Raw genomic sequence first — 17,391 nt, 5'->3', positions numbered from 1 at the left:
ACAGTCGGCGTAGCTTGCAAGCGTCTCTGTAGCTAAGCAACAGCTTCAGCTAGACCTTGCAGAGCCACGACTGGAGAAAAAAAGCAACAAGAAGTAAAAACTTATCTGAACCGACTCCTGAATTTTGCCGGTGGATAGAGCTTTCCGGACATTTAACCTCCGGTTAAACGAAAGTTTCCTGTAGAGAGAAAAATAAAATTCTGCTGATGTGTAATTCTTCTGTAAGCAGTACCCTCTTGTAATACAGTCTAAGCTAACTGTTCTATTGCTCGGAATGCACCTGCTGTCATTTATCAACAAAAAATGCGATAGAGTTCAATTTTTAAAATGAATTCACGGGATGCGTGCGTCGCTGGCGAGGCCGGCATTCATTGCCCTTCCCGAGTTGCCCTGAGAAGGTAGTACAGGAAACTTTCGATTAACCGGCCCCTAAATAACCGGAAATGTCGATTAACCGGCAAAATTCAGGAGTAGGTTCAGGTAACTTTTATTACTTGCCTTGCTCCATGTGTTGCTGTGCAAGGGTGTGGCTGCAGCTGTTGCTAAGCTACAGAGACGCTTGCAACTTGTGGCCATTGTTTTGAACCTGTTGGTTTGTTGCTTTATACGGAGCTCTCCGCTCCGTATCTTTTACTATAGCGTTCGGTTATCTGGAATTTTTGATGAACCGGCACCATGTCGGTCCTGTTCGTGCCGGATAAAAGAAAGTTTCCTGTAGTGGGCCACCTGCTTGAACCGCTGTATTCTTTGTAGCGGTTTGATACAGCTAAGTGGCCTACTATGCCATTTTGAGAGGTCAGTTAAGAGTCAGTCATGTTGATGTGGGACTGGAGAGTCAGGCCAGACTGGGTAAGGACGGCAGTTTTTTTCCCCCTGAAGGACATTAGTGAACCAGTTGGGTTTTCACGACAATCTAATGGCTTCATGGTCACTTTACTGATACCAGCCCTTTATTTTCAAATTTTCTTTGCAACTGAATTTACATTCTCAAACTCCAGTGTTGGGTTTTGAGCTCTTGTTCTCTGCATTATTACTCCAGGCCTCTAGTCCAGCTACATAACTATTACACTAATTTACGTGATCAGGGATCAACATGTCTTTGAGGTTGAATTCACTGCCATGTAAAAGCACATTTTTAATACGCAACAACTTAGAATGAAGGCGCAAACTTCTGAGGAATTACATTTCCAAAATAACACTGGATGAAGGAAGAGGGAAAATAGAAAAGAAAGACTTGCATTTATATAGCGCCTTTCACGACCGTGGGTCATCCCAATGCTTTACAGCAAGTGATTTTGAAGTGCAGTCATTGTTGCAATGTAGGAAACGCGGCAGTCAATTTGCGCACAGCAAGGTCCTACAAACAACATGTGATAATGACCAGATAATCTTTCGTTTTTTTTAAGTGATCTTGGTTGAGAGATTGGCCAGGACACTGGGGACAACTCCCCTGCTCCGCTTCGGAATGCTGTGGGAGCTTTTCTGTCCACCTGAGGGCAACCGGTGCCTCGGTTTAATGTCACTTCCAAAAGAAGACACTTTTGACACTGCAGCACTCCCTCAGTACTGCACAAGAAATAGGAGCAGGAGTCGGCCATTTGGCCCTTCGAGCCTGCTCCGCCATTCAACAAGATCATGGCTGATCTTCTACCTTAATTCCACCGTCCCGCACTATCCCCATATCCCTTAATTCCCAAAAATTTATTGACCCCTTGTCTTGAATATACTCAATGACTGAGCATCCACAGCTCTCTGGGGTAGAGAATTCAAAGCGTTGTAAATTTTTGGAAGAAATTTCTCCTCACCTCAGTCCTAAATGGCCTACCCCTTATTTTGTGACCCCGTGTTCTAGATTCCCCAGTCAGGGGAAACATTTTCTCAGCATTAACCCTGTCCAGCCCAGTAAGAATTTTATGTTACAATTAGATCACCTCTCATTCTTCTAAACGCTAGGGGATATAGGCCTCATCCCAGGAACCAGTCCAGTGAACCTTCGTTGAACTCCCTCTAAGGCAAGTATGTCTTTCCTTGGGTAAAGAGACCAGAACTGTGTACACTACTCCAGGTGTGGCCTCACCAATGCCCTGTATAAGTGTAGTAAGACTTCTTTACTCTTAGCTTTTGTTGCAAAGGGATTAGAATATTACATGCCATTTGCTTTCTTAATTGTTTGCTGTACCTGCATGCTAAGTTTTTGTGATTCATGTACAGCTCCAGGTCTCTCTGAATGCAAACATTTCCTAGTCTCTCACCATTCAAAAAATATTCTGCTTATTTGTTTTCCTACCAAAGTGGATAACTTCACACTTCCCCACATTGTATTCCATTTGCCATGTTCTTGCTCACTCAGTCAACCTGTCTATATCTCTCTGCAGCCTCTTTGCGTTATCCTGACGGATTACTTTTCCACCTAACTTTGTATCATCAGCAAACCTGGATACATTACACTCAGTCCCTTCATCTAAGTCATTAATCTAGATTGTAAATAGCTGAGGCCCAGGCACTGACCCTTGCAGTACCCCACTAGTTACAGCCTGCCAAGCTGGAAAAGTCCAATTTATTCCTACTCTGTTTTCTGTCCATTAACCAATCCTCAATCCATGCTAATATATTACCCCAATACCATGAGTCCTAATGTTATGTAATAACCTGTGTGGCACCTTATCGAATGCTTTTTAAAAATCTAAATACACTACATCCACTGGTTCCCCCTTATCTGTCCTACTAGTTGCATCTTCAAAAAAACTCTTAACCGATTTGTCAAACATGATTTCCCTTTCATAAAACCATGTTGACTCTGCCTAATCAGATTATAATTTTCTAAGTGCCCTGTTACCATGTCCCTAATAATAGATTCTAGCATTTTGCCTACTACTGATGTCAGGCTAACTGGCCTATAGTTTCCCATTTTTTCTCTTCGACCTTTCTTAAATAGCGGGGTTATGTTTGCTACCTTCCAGTCCTTGGGGACTGTTCCAGAATTCCCTAGATTCTAGAAGATTAATACCAATGCACCCACTATCTCTGCAGCTACCTCTTTTAAAACCCGCGTATGCAGGCTGTCCGGTCCAGGGGATTTGTTGCCACTTAGCCCTATTAATTTATCCACTACTATGTCTTATACTGATTTCTTTAAGTTCATCATTCTCACCAGACTCTTGGTTCCCCAATATTTCTGGAATGCTTTTTGTGTCTTCTACCGTGAAGACAGATACCGTGGGCCGGATTTTCCGACCCCCCCCCCCAGGTGGGTAAGAGGTGTGTACGCACCCGTAGGGGCCTCGCAAGTTCCGGATTCAGGCATGCGCTGAAAACCGGCACTTCCGATCTGTTAAGAATTCTCTTGACAGATCGGACGCCTGCCCTGGAGAAGGGCCTCTGCGGGTGGAGAGTTCCGCTTTCTGCACAACCTCCGCCCGTTGAAAACCTTTAAAAATCTTACGCTTGGTAAAAGCAGGTGTATGGCCTGCTTTTACCAGCATAAGAGTTTTAAAAAAGTTAAAAAAAAAAAATTAAAATTTTTTTTTTTCCCCACTCATTTATAATTTAAAAATACTTTAAAAAAAGGTAAGTTTATTTTTAGCCCCGTAAAAAACTTTAATTTTTTTCAAAAAATTAAATTTTTGTATAAATTGTTTAATTTAATGTAATTTTAACTAACTTTAAACATGATGTTTTTAAATTTATTTAATGTTTAACTTTTTTTGAGTGATCCCCATTCACACTTTTGACAGATCTATGCGAAGAGACCTGTCAAAAGTGTGCACGGGGATTCCCCCCTTTGGTTCCCCATGGCCCACGTGACCCCAGGGACGCTTGCAAACCGCCTGCGCCCCTGGGATACCTGGGCCTCTGCGCGCGCGGACCAGGAGCGGAAGTCTCCGGACCTACGGAACATTCAGGTAAGTTCGTAGATTTTTCCCGATCGGAGGCATCCGCACGCGGGGAATATCTCTCGAAACATTTACAATATGGTTTCGTCTTTTGCTAATTTACTTTTTTTTTCTTATTAATTTCTTGGTTCTCCTTTGCTGAATTCTAAAATCCTCCCAATCATCATGCTTACTATTTTTGGCAACATTATAAGCCTCTTCCTTTGATCTAATACTATCTTTAACTTTTCTTGGTAGCCACGGTTGGACCACTTTTCCTGTGAGTTTTTTGTGCTTTAAAATAATGTATATTTGTTGTAAATAATGTATTAATTCTTTAAATGCTAGCCATTGCTTGTCTACCATCATATCTTTTAATGTAGTTTCCCAATCTACCTTGGCCAACTTGCCCCTCACACCGATGTAGTTTGCTTTGTTTAGATTTAAGACCCTAGTTTTGGATTTAACTAAATCACTTTCAAACTCAATATAAAATTCTATCATATTATGGTCACTCTTCCCTAAAGGCCCCTTTACTACAAGGTTATTAATTAACCCTTTTGCATTGCACAATACTAGATCTAAAATAGCCTGTTCCCTAGTTGGTTCCTCAACATACTGATCTACAACATACTATCTTGTATACATTCCATGAACTATCCCCCTCACTATTACTGCAAATTTGGTTTGCCCAGTCTATGTAGATTAAAGTCCCCCCCCCCCGATTACTGTATGTTGCATGCGCCTCTAATTTCCTGATTTATACTCTGCCCTACATTACAACTACTGTTTGGGGACCTATAAATAACTCCTGCCAATGTTTTCTGCCCCTTGCTGTTTCTTAGCTCCACCCAAACTGATTCTACTTCATGATTTTCTGAGCTAAGATTTTTTTATCCCATCCTTTATTATCAGGGCTGCCCCTCCTCCTTTTCCATTTTGCCTATCCTAAAAGTTAAGTATTCTGGAATAATTAGTTCCCAACCGTGGTCACTTTTCAACCATGTCTCCATTTGGCTATTAGATCAAACCTATTAATGTTTATCTGCGCTATTAATTCATCTATTTGTCACGCAGTCAGACTTAGTGCCTTTAGCTGTGACTTTTTTTTTCTATTTTTCCCTGATGTCACCTTAGCTTCTAAAGCCCTATTACCTTTGTCACTCTGTCCTTTCCTGACCCACGCTGCTTATTTTTCCACAAAACCCTGCTCTGCTCTAGGGTCTCGACATTTCTCTCGCTGCTTTTAAATTTACTCTTTCCTGAATCCTCCCACCCCCCTTTCATTAGTTTAAAGCCCTGTCTACTGCCCTAGTTATCCGATTCGCCAGGAGACTGGTTCCAGACTGGTTTAAGTGGAGCCCATCCCAACAGAACAGCTCCCTCTTTCCCCAGTGCTGGTGCCAGTGGCCCATGAAACAAAACCCCTGCCTCCCACACCACTCTTTCAGCCACGCATTTAACCTTCTAATCTGCTTATCCCAATGCCAATTTGCACGTGGCTCAGGTAACAATCCAATTATTACCTTTGAGATTCTGCTTTTTAATTTGGACCCCAACTCCTGAAACACTCTCAGCAGAATCTCATTTCTAGTTTTACCTATGTCGTTGGTTCCTCCCCTTCCCACTTGAATTTCTTCTCCAGCCGCAAGGAGATGTTTTTAATCTTGGTACCTTACAGGCAACGCAACCTTCGAAACTCCCGGTTGCGGCTGCAGAGAACAGTATCTATCCCTCTGACTATAATGTCCCCTACCACAACTACATTCCCTTTCACTCCCCCCACTTGAATGGTCTCCTGCGCCATGGTCAGCTTGCTCACCCATCCTGCAGGCTTTTCCCTCCTCCACACAGGCAGCAAAAACCGCACATCTGTTGGACAAGGGCAAAGGCTGAGGCTCCTCCAGCACTGCACCTGGGGTCTCCTTACCTACCTGAGTCACAGTCACACCCTCCTGTCCCTGACCACTAACCAGACCTGTACCACTACATAACCTAAGGGGTGTGGCTGTCTCCTGGATCAAAGTGTCCAGGTAGATCACAGAAACCCCACAGTGCAGATAGAGGCCATTTCGGCCCATCGAGCCTGCACCGACACATATCCCACCCGATCCCCGTAACCCCTACACCAACACATATCCCACCCTATCCCCGTAACCCCACGTATTTAATCCCCCTAACACTAAGGGTCAATTTATCATAGCCAATCATCCTAACCCGCACATCTTTGGACTGTGGGAGGAAACCGGAGCACCCGGAGGAAACCCACGCAAACACGGGGAGAATGTGCAAACTCCACACAGACAGTCACCCGAGGCCGGATTCGAACCCGGGTCCCTGGCGCTGTGAGGTAGATGTAAAGGAATATTTGGTATCTAGTCTTTCGGATGAGACATTAAACTGAGACCCCGTCTGCCCCCTCAGGTGGATGTAAAAGATCCTATGGCACTATTTTGAAGAAGAGCAGGGGAGTTCTCCCCGGTGTCCTGGCCAACATTTAGCCCTCAATCAACATCACTAAACATTGTCTGGTCATTATCACATTGCTGTTTGTGGGAGCTTGCTGTGCGCAAATTGGCTGCCGCGTTTCCTACATTATAACAGTGACTACACTTCAAAAAGTACTTTGTTGGCTGTAAAGCGTTTTGGGACATCCGGTGGCCGTGAAAGGTGCTATATAAATGCAAGTCTTTCTTTCCTTTGCTTTCTTTCCTTTGTTGTATAGGGGTAGACATAAAAAGACAGAACGAACTTGCATTTATATCACGCTTTTCATGACCTCAATGTCCCAAAGTGATTTACAGCGAGTGTAGTCATTGTGGCAATGTAGGAAAGACGTTAGTCAATTTGTACACAGCAAGGCCCCACAAACAGCAATGCAATAAATGACCAGATAATCTGTTTTATATTTTGGTTGAGGGATTAATGTTGGCCAGGACAGCAAAATAGCCCCCCTGCTCTTCTTCGAATAGTGCCCTGAGATCCACCTGAGAGGGAAGACAGGGCCTCGGTTTAAGGCCTCGTTCGAAAGACGGCACCTCCAACAATGCAGCACTCCCTAGACAGCCTAAATTATCTGCTCAAATCTCTGGCGTGGGGCTTGAACTCACGACCTTCTGACGCAGAGGCAAGAGTGCTTAGAGGGAAGAAAGCAAAAGGAAGCCAATTAAAAAGCTAAATTTTATTCAAGCTGATCTTAAAGGTATGCGAGAATGCATCGGCATGATAAAATGGGAAGAGACACTGGAAGGATAAGATGTAGAAGGAAAGTTGAATAGTTTCAAAGGGATAGTTTATAAAATCCTAAAGGAATTTATCCCTGAAATAGGTCAAGGACAGAATAAAAGACCAAACGCAGATTGGATGACCGCTTTGCGGAACACCTCCGTTCAGTCCGTAAGGGTGACCCCGAGCTTCCGGTCGCCTGTCATTTCAATTCACCGCTCCATTCCCACTCGGACCTCACCGTCCTTGGCCTCTTGTACTGTTCCACGGAAGCTCAACGTAAACTCGAGGAACAGCACCTCATCTTCCGATTAGGCAGTCTGCAGCCTTCCGGTCTCAATATCGAGTTCAACAATTTCAGATCATAACCTCGGCCCCTATTTCATTTTCACTTATATTTTTCCACTCCTTTCCTTTCCCCCCCCCCTTTCCTTTTGTTTCTCTCTCACACCTGGCAGCTATCTCTTGCCCTGCCAGTACACTTTACACCTAATCACAGCCTATTACCATCTCGTCTAGCTTCTAATCTCTTTTACTTCTTTTGGTTCTTTTATTCTTTTGTCCGATCGCAGCCCTGCCTTCGATCTAGTTCCTTTTCTCTCCAGTTTTGAAGAAGGGTCAAACCCGAAACGTCAACTCAAATTTCTCTCCACGGATGTTGCCTGACTTGCTGAGTTTTTCCAGCATTTTCTGTTGTTATTACAGAATAAAAGACTCTGACTAGTCTAGCTTACTAACAAAGTTCTGAAAGGCAATTTGGAGATTGCGAAAGCAAACAAAATGTTTTAAATGTTCAGGAAAGGAGCAGTACAGGGAGATATATACAACGATAGGCTGAGGAATGCTAAGGAACTGATTAGGGCCGGAAGGAGAGTTCATGAGGAAAACTTAGCTCAAAACAATGCTTTACTGTTCTGTTTTAAGTATGTCAGGAGTAAATAAAGGGTGCACAGAGGAGTTGGCCCACTAAAAAATGACAGTAGGGAAGTGGTGCCCGAAGATAGAAGTGCTGAAGTACTTTGCTGTTACTTTCAGTAGTGTTCACAAAAGAAATGGGGGGAGAAATGCCAGAATCGGGAGTGCAGTTTAAAGGCGAATGTAGACTGAAATGCTTAAAGTCACGAGAGGACATATTGGGGAGATTGTCGAAGCTTAAGGTAAATCATGCGACTGGCTCAGATAACTTTAATCTCAAGGTTATGAATGAATTGGTTCAAATGCTTGCGAGTCATCTTGCAGATAGATATTCTTCCGAGTTCACTACACTCGGACCAAATTCCGGAGGATCAGAAAATAGTAAATGTGACTCCCATCTTTGCAAAATGGGCGCGGGAACCATAGAATTACAGACTTTGTAAGCATTACTTCCACTGTTCGGAAAGTGTTTGAAAGTTTTATGAGGAATAATATAAGTAAGCATCTTGAGGGGCATGAGATAATTCGAGAATGTCAGCATGGTTTTAGGAGTGGGAGGTCATGCTTGACTAATTTATTGGCTTTCTTTGAGGAGATGACGAACCTTGTAGATAGGGGAGAGACAGTGGATGTTGTCTTCCTGGATTTCAGGAAGGCATTTGACACTGTCCCACAAAATAGGCTACCACATAAGGTCCAAGGTTAGATCGGAATGTATTAAAATGGATTGGCAAATGGTTGGTTGGTAGACAACAGTGGTAATACATGGGCAGCAAGGTTCACTAATTTTTTTTTTTAACGTGCGCAGGCCCTTTAACTGGTCCATTCAATTTCTCACGCATGTGCGGTTATTCCCATTGTAAAGTGGTGAGCGGCCTATGTGGGGCCTCCAGACCGCTGCGCCGCTGTGCAGCTTAGCGGGAACATTGATGGGTAGATATGTGGTTGGCAGCTAGTTACCAGTGGAGTGCCACAGGGTTCACTCAATGTTTGGGCTGCTGCTGTTTATAATTTTTATAAATGATTTAGAAGAGGGAATTATGTCCAACTGCTCAGATTTGCAGACGATCCCAAATTGGGAGCAGTGGCAAATGATGTGCATCAGTACACACAAATTCAAAAGGCTCTTGACCAGTTCGATCAGTGGGCAGAGAAATGGCGGATGCAATTTAAAACTGAAGATGTTTCCGTAATTTTTAACTGTTGTGTAGCATAGAGTCATAGAGTTTTACAGCACAGAAAGAGGCCCTTCGGCCCATCGTGTCTGCGCCGCCCATCCATCCCTGTCCAGTCTAATCCCATTTTCCAGCATTTGGTCCATAGCCTTGTATGCAATGGCATTTCAAGTGCTCATCCAAATGCTTCTTGAATGTTGTGAGGGTTCCTGCCTCCACCACCCTTTCAGGCATTGAGTTCCACATTCCAACCACCCTCTGGGTGAAAAAGTTCCTCCTCAAATCCCCTCTAAATCTCCTGCCCCTTACCCTGAATCTATGCATCTTGAGATACGTAGTAGTCTTGGCTCAGTGATACCATTCTTGTCTGAGTCAGAAGATCGTGGGTTCAAGCCAGAGATTTGGGTGTATAATCTAGGCTGACACTCTGTGCAGCACTATTTGGAGAAGTGTAGGTGAGTTCTGGACAAATGTTTATCCCACAACCAATACACCACAACAGGTTGTCTGTTCATTTCTCTCCTTGCTGTTTGTGGGATCTTGCTTTGCGTAAATTGGTTGCTGTGTTGCCCTCCATTACAACAGTGACTACACTTCAAAAGTAATTTGTTGGTTGTGAACTACTTTGGAATGTCCTGAGGCTGTGAAAGGTGCTATATAAATGCAAGTTCTTTCTTTACTTGTGCAGCATTCCATTGAGTATAGGCTCTCTTTTTTGCAATACCTTAAAAAGTGCATTTGATTTTGTTTGATTCCTCTATTAGAAAAAGGTGGCGAGCAACAGCTCACGGGGCAGGGGAAACCGGAAAACACCGTGTTCTGAGATGCTTATGCAGTGTCTGCTGACAACCGACTTGCCTGACTTGGGGAGGTGCTTGGGAGTCAATTACCTCTTGGCCTAGAAATGAATTGTAACTAACAGAAATAAGCGCTTGTTTTAAAATTTCTTAAAAGGTATTGCTGACAGCCTTACCATTTGAGGATTTCATGTGGTCACTCTCAGCATCTCCACTTCTGCTGTAAAGAAATGGCATTACTGTATATTGATATTTTTTCTGCATTTAAGTTGTTCGAAGGTGTGTTTGTCATTATTTCAGAGGTGTGTTTTTAAAATTTCAGATGCCTCCCAAACGTGTTGCAGCTGCCAGGACAAGGGCTCCGCCCAAGAGAAAGATGGCAGAGGAACTTAAACCAGGGGAAGTGATGACCGACACTGGAAAAAAGCAATGGAAAATTGGGAAGCCAATCGGAAAGGGTGGCTTTGGCCTCTTGTACCTAGGTAAATACAGACCATAGACAATGGACCTTGTGTGATGATTCAAATGGCAGACAGCATACAATAACTGTCATGTTGATCTGTCTAGCACCTGAAGGATAAGGTTTAACAGCTCACAGTTGGATAATTGTGGAAGATCGGTTCTGTTATTGGTGAGGAGAACGTAGCTCAGGATTGGGATAAAATAATTTTTTTAATTTTTATTTGATGTAGCCGTCGCTTGCAAGGCCAGTATTTATTGCCCATCCCTAATTGCCCTTGGGAAGGTGGTAATGAGCCGCCTTCTTGAACCACTGCAGTCTGTGAGGCGAAGGAACTTCCACAGTGCTATTATTGAGTGAGTTCCAGAATTTTGATCCAGCGACAATGGAAATATATCGCCATTCTTTCAATCAGGAGGGGAAATTGGAGGTGATGGTATTCCCATGCGCCTGCTGCCCTTGTCCTTCTAGGTGGTAGAGGTTGCGGGTTTGGGAGGTGCTGCCGAAGAAGCCTTGGCGAGTTGCTGCAGTGCATCTTGTAGATGGTACACATTGCAGCCACGGTACGCCGGTGGTGGAGGGAGTGAATGTTTAAGGTGGTGAATGGGGTGCCAATCAAGCAGGCTACTTTGTCCTGGATGGCGTTGAGCTTCTTCAGTGTTGTTGGAATATATCCGACAGTAAAAAAAATTTGGAAGGTGGCTTATTGTGCAGTTGATAAATAGCAATTTTCTACAGTATATGCCAGGAAGGTCTCCGATTCTATCAATACCTTTTTCTTGTGTAAGCTAATCTCATTTGGTACATCAGTAGGAGTATTACAGTTCAGTTCAGTATCCTTGAGTAAGGGTGTCTAATTCCTAGCCCACTTGTGAATGTGTTTTTGGACAGCAGAGCTTCTTTTGATCCTCCTGGCAGAAACAGCTGACGTTCAGGTGCCATTGTAGACATGTAAAAAAAAACTCAGCCATGCACTGATTTGGTATATGCCTTCCGCTCCCGGCAATGCTGTTCTCCTCCTTCATTTGGGACATAAAATCTTAGAAATTTACGGCCCATTGCGTCTGTGCCGGCCAGAAAAGAGCTATCTAGCTCTTGATCTGTAACCCTGTAGATTACGGCACTTCAAGTACATATCCGTACTTTTTAAATGCTTGTTTCAGGAAACCACATACCGCAGTTCCCAAATGAAGGAGGAGAACAGCTTTGCTGGAAGCTGGAGATGTATGTCAGTGCATTGTGTTCCTGCTGAGAGAGCTGGAGCTGGCAGTATTTATTTTCCTCCGCTTTCTTTCTTTTCGTTCACTCCCCCGAACCCAAATTATCAGGTTTCTGTCAACTTCTTCGATCTTTTTTTCATTTACGAGATGTGGCTGTTGCGGCAAGGCCAGCATTTATTGCCCATCCCTAATTGCCCTTGAGAAGGTGGTGGTGAGTCGCCTTCTTGAACCGCTGCAGTCCGTGTGGTGAAGGTACTTCCCACAGTGCTGTTAAGTGGGGAATTCCAGGATTGATGGAGTCGGTGGCTAGGGAAGAGAGTTTGTGGCACAATGGCTCTGGTATTTGCCATATTTGGTTCGAGGAAATTTCTGTTCTTCCAGTACTGGATGTTGAACAAACAGTGTGACAATTCAGAGACAGTGGAGGGGTTGAGAAGTGGTGGTAAGGTAGCGCTGGGTGTCGTCAGTGCACATTTGGAACCTGGCGTTTTTTCAGATGATGCCAAGGGGCAGCATGTAGATGGAAAAATAGGAGGGGGCCAAGGAGAGATCCTTGGGGGACTCCAGATGTAATGGTGCGGGAGTGGGAAGAGAAGCCATTGCAGGTGATTCTGTGGCTACGACCCGATAGATAAGAATGGTACCAGACAAAGGCAGTCCTACCCAGCTGGATGATCCCTTTTTGTCATTTAAACTCTCCTGCCTTCCACCCAATCACAGATGTTCTCTTTTGGTCTTTCCTCCACCCCCCCCCCCCCCCCCCCCCAAATCCCCTTTACCTGCCTCTGTACTTACTCAAAACCTGTTATGTCTCCAACTTTTTCCCGTTCTGATGAAAGGTCCGTCACCAAGAGTGGCTCGGTAGCACCACTGCTGACCGAGCAGGCCGAGTCTTGAAGGACATAACTGCCAGTCTGGGCCTGCGACAGGTGGCGAGAGAACCAACATGAGGGAAAAACCTACTTGACCTCGTCCTCATCAATCTACCTGTCGCAGATGCATCTGTCCATGACAGTATTAGTAGCAGTGACCACCGCACAGTCATTGCGGAGACAAAGTCCCGTCTTCACACTGAGGACACTCTCCATCGTGTTGTGTGGCACTACCGCTGTGCTAAATGGAATAGATTCAGAATGGATCTAACAGCTTAAAACTGGGCATCCATGAGGTGCTGTGGGCCATCAGAAGCAGCAGAATTGTATTCCACCACAATCTGTAACCTCATGGCCTGGCATATCCTTTACTCTACCATTACCATCAAGCCAGGGGACCAACCCTGGTTCAATAAGGAGTGTAGAAGAACATGCCAGGAGCACCAGGCATACTTAAAAATGAGGTGCCAACCTGGGGAAGCTGCTACGCAGGACTACATGCATGCTAAAAAGCGGAAGCAGCATGGTATAGACAGGGCTAAGCGATCCCACAATTAACACATCAGATCAAAGCTCTGCAGTCCTGCCACATCCAGTCGTGAATGTTGGTGGACCATTAAACAACTAACGGGAGGAGGAGGCTCCATGAATATCCCCATCCTCCATGGTGGTGGAGCCCAGCACGCAAGTGCAAAAGTCAAGGCTGAAGCGTTTGCAACCATCTTCAGCCAGAAGTGCCGAGTGGATGAACCATATCGGCCTACTCCTGAGGTCCCCACCATCACAGAAGCCAGTCTTCAGCCAGTTCGATTCACTGCACGTGATGTTAAGAAACGGCTGAGCGCACTGGATACAACGAAGGCTATGGGCCCCGACAACATCCCGGCTATCATGCTGAAGACTTGTGCTCCAGAACTAGCTGCGCCTCTAGCCAAGCTGTTCCAGTACAGCTACAACACTGGCATCTATCCAACAATGGAAAACTGCCCAGGTATGTCCTTTCCACAAAAAGCAGGATAAATCCAACCCAGCTAATTACTGCCCCATCAGTGTACTCGATCATCAGCAAAGTGATGGAAGGAGTCATCGACAGTGCTATCAAGCGGCACTTGCTCACCAATAACCTGCTCATGGATGCCCAGTTTGGGTTCTGCCAAGACCCATCGGCTCCCGACCTCATTACAGCCTTGATCTAAACATGGACAAAGGAGCTGAATTCCAGAGATGAGGTGAGAGTGACTGCCCTTGACATCAAGGCAGCATTTGACTGAGTGTGGCATCAAGGAGCTCTAGTAAAACTGAAGTCGATGGGAATCGGGGGGGAAAACGCTTCACTGGCTGGAGTCATACCTAGCACAAAGGAAGATGGCTCTGGTGATTGAAGGTCAATCATCACAGTCCCAGGACATTGCTGCAAGGAGTTCCTCAGGGCAGTGTCCTAGGCCCAACCATCTTCAGCTGCTTCATCAATGACCTTCACTCCAACATAAGGTCAGAAATGGGGATGTTCGCTGATGACTGCACAGTGTTCAGTGCCATTCACAGCTTTTTAGATAATGAAGCAGTCCATGCCCACATGCAACAAGACCTGGTCGACATTCAGGCTTGGGCTGATAAGTAGCAGGTAACATTCGCGCCACAGAAGTGCTCTGGGGAATTAATAATGGGAAACAGGGAAATGGCGGAGACTTTGAACAAATATTTTGTATCGGTCTTCACGGTGGAAGACACTAAAAGCATCCCAATAATGGATAATCAAGGGGCTATTGGGGTGGTGGTGGGGGGAACTTAAAACAATCACTATCACTAGAAAGTACTAGGCAAACTAATGGGACTAAAGATGGACAAGTTCCCTGGACCCGATGGCCTGCATCCTAGAGTCTTGAGGTGGCTGTAGAGATAGTGGATGCATTGGTTGTAACCTACCAAAATTCCATGGATTCTGGAGCAGTCCCAGCGGACTGGAAAACCGCAAATGTAACGCCCCTATTTAAGAAAGGAGGGAGACAGAAAGCAGGCAACTATAGACCAGTTAACCTAACATCCGTCATTGGGAAAATGCTGGAGTCCATTAAGGAAGTGGTAGCAGGACATTTATTTAGAAAATCATAATACAAGTATAGTCAAACAGAGTCAGCATGGTCTTATGAAAGGGAAATCATGTTTGACAAATTTGCTGGATTTCTTTGAGGATGTAATGAGCAGGGTGGATAAAGGGGAACCAATAGATGTCGTGTATTTGGATTTCCAGAAGGCATTCGATAAGGTGCTACATAAAAGGTTACTACACAAGATAAGAGCTCACGGGGTTGGGGGTAATATATTAGAATGGATAGAGGATTGGCTAACGAACAGAAAACAGAGAGTCGGGATAAATAGGTCATTTTCAGGTTGGCAAACTGTAACTAGTGGGGTGCCGCAGGGGTCAGTGCTGGGGCCTCAACTATTTACAATCTATATTGATGACTTGGATGAAGGGACTGAGTGTAATGTAGCCAAATTTACTGATGGTACAAAGATAGGTGGGAAAGCAAATTGTGTGGAGGACGCAAAGAGTCTCCAAAGGGATACAGATAGGCTAAGTGAGTGGGCAAAAATCTGGCAGATGGCGCTTAATGTGAGGAAATGTGAGGTTATCTACTTTAGTAGGAAAAATTTAAAAAAAGCAAGTTATTTAAATGGGGAGAGATTACAAAATGCTGAGGTACAGAGGGATCTGGGGGTCCTTGTACATGAATCTCAAAGTTAGCATGTAGGTACAGCAAGTAATTAGGAAGGCAAATGGAATGTTGGCCTTTATTGCAAAGGGAATGGAGTATAAAAAGTAGGGAAGTCCTGTTACAACTGTACAGGGCATTGGTGAGACCACACCTAGAGTACTGCGTACAGTTTTGGTCTCCATTATTTAAGGAAGGATATCCTTGCATTGGAGGCAGTTCAGAGAAAGTTCACAAGGTTGATTCTGGAGATGAAGGGGTTAGCTTATGAAGAAAGGTTGAGCAGGTTGAGCCTTTAATCATTGGCGTTTAGAAGAATGAGAGGGGATCTTATTGAAACATATAAGATTCTGAAGGGGCTTGACAGGGTAGATGCAGAGAGGCTGTTTCCCCTCATGGGGAATCTAGAACTAGAGGGCATAATTCCAGAATAAGGGGGCACCCTTTTAAATCGGAAATGAGGAATTTCTTCTCGGAGGGTTGTGAATCTTTGGAATTCTCTTCCCCAGAGAGCTGTGGAGGCTGGGTCATTGAATATATTTAAGGTGGAGACAGACAGATTTTTGAAAGGTAAGGGAGTCAAGGGTTATGGGGAGCAGGCAGGGAAGTGGAGTTGAGGCCAAAATCAGAGCAGCCATGATCTTATTGAATGGCAGAGCAGGCTCGAGGGGCCAAATGACCTACTCCTGCTCCTATGTCTTATGTTTTTATGTGCCAGGCAATGACTATCCCCAACAAGTGAGTGTCTAACCACCTCCCCATGACATTCAACAGTATTACCGTCACCGAAACCCCCTTATCAACATCCTGGGGGTCACCATTGACAAGAAATTTAACTGGACCAGCCACATAAATACTGTGGCAAAAAGAGCAGGTCAGAGGCTAGGTTTTCTGCGGCGAGTGTCTCACTTCCTGGCTTCCCAAAGCCTTTCCACCATCTACAAGGCACAAGTAAGGAGTGTGATGGAATACTCTCCACTTGCCTGGATGAGTGCAGCTCCAACAACACTCAAGCTCGACACCATCCAGGACAAAGCAGCCCGCTTGATTGGCACCGCATCTGCCACCTTAAACATTCACTCCCTCCACCAACGGTGTACCGTGGCTGCAGTGTGTAACATCTACAAGATGCACTGCACAAACTCGCCAAGGCTTCTTTGGCAGCACCTCCCAAACCCGCGACCTCTTCCACCTAGAAGGACAAGGGCAGCAGGCGCATGGGGACACCTTCCCCTCCAAGTCACACACCATCCTGACATGGAGGTATATTGCTGATCCTTCATCGTTGCTGGGTCAAAATCCTGGAACTCCCTCCCTAACAGCACTGTGGGAGTACCTTCACCACACAGACTGCAGCGGTTCAGGAAGGCGGTTCACCACCACCTTATGAAGGGTAATTAGTGATGGGCAATAAATGCTGGCCTTGCCAACGACGCCCACATCCCATAAACGAATAAAAAAAATAAATTGGTGGACGCATTGCTGGAGTTATTTCCGTGGGAAAGGAGAGTGAATTTCTGGCCAGGAACCACGCTAGCTGAAGCTGAAAACCAGTAGGACAGTTAGAAGATCTGCAGGCTTAGACAAAGTTACTGTAAAACTTTAGCAACTGAATTGCAGATCAGAGACACGGTTGAGTCTTGCAGTGGAGAAGCGTGGTGTTGACGTCCAGGAATTTGGAAACCAAGTTTGAGCAAAGATCCTGTGCTCACTGATGAAAACAAAGAGCAAGCATGGTCGGGGGGGGGGGGGCGGTGGTGGGCAGTGGCTCAGGTAACTTTAAACTAGCAGTTACATAAGAAATAGGAGCAGGAGTAGGCCATTTGGCCCCTCGAGCCTGCTCCAACATTCAATAGAATCATGGCTGATCATCTACCTCAACTCCACTTTCCTGCAATGTCTCGATATCCCTTGATTCCCTTAATATCCAAAAATGTATCGATCTCTGTCTTGAATATACTCCACGACTGAGCCTCCACAGTAGAGAATTCCAAAGATTCACCACTCTCTGATTAAAGAAATTTCTCCTCCTCTCAGTCCTAAATGGCGGACCCCTTATTCTGAGACTGACCCCTGGTTCTAGACTCCCCAGCCAGGGGAAACATCCTCCCTGCATCTACCCTGTCAAGCCTTGTAAG

The 17,391-nt window shown here is 45.0% G+C and overlaps 1 protein-coding gene across 2 annotated transcripts in view; it reads left to right on the top strand.

Moving 5' to 3' along the window:
• The window catches only part of vrk1 (VRK serine/threonine kinase 1), a 116,526-nt gene that overhangs the window by 11,807 nt on the left and 87,328 nt on the right, over positions 1-17,391 (top strand). For both annotated transcript variants that reach the window (XM_086002745.1, XM_086002744.1), the window contains exon 2: positions 10,307-10,466. In XM_086002745.1, the coding sequence (XP_085858871.1) occupies positions 10,307-10,466 (160 nt within the window). The remainder of the gene's footprint in view (positions 1-10,306; positions 10,467-17,391) is intronic.

This window comes from Somniosus microcephalus, chromosome 12, assembly GCF_052327205.1.
Source record: "Somniosus microcephalus isolate GS21.2 chromosome 12, FLI_Smic_1.0, whole genome shotgun sequence".
Lineage (NCBI taxonomy): Eukaryota > Metazoa > Chordata > Chondrichthyes > Squaliformes > Somniosidae > Somniosus > Somniosus microcephalus.
This window is presented reverse-complemented; position numbering and strand designations above follow the sequence as displayed.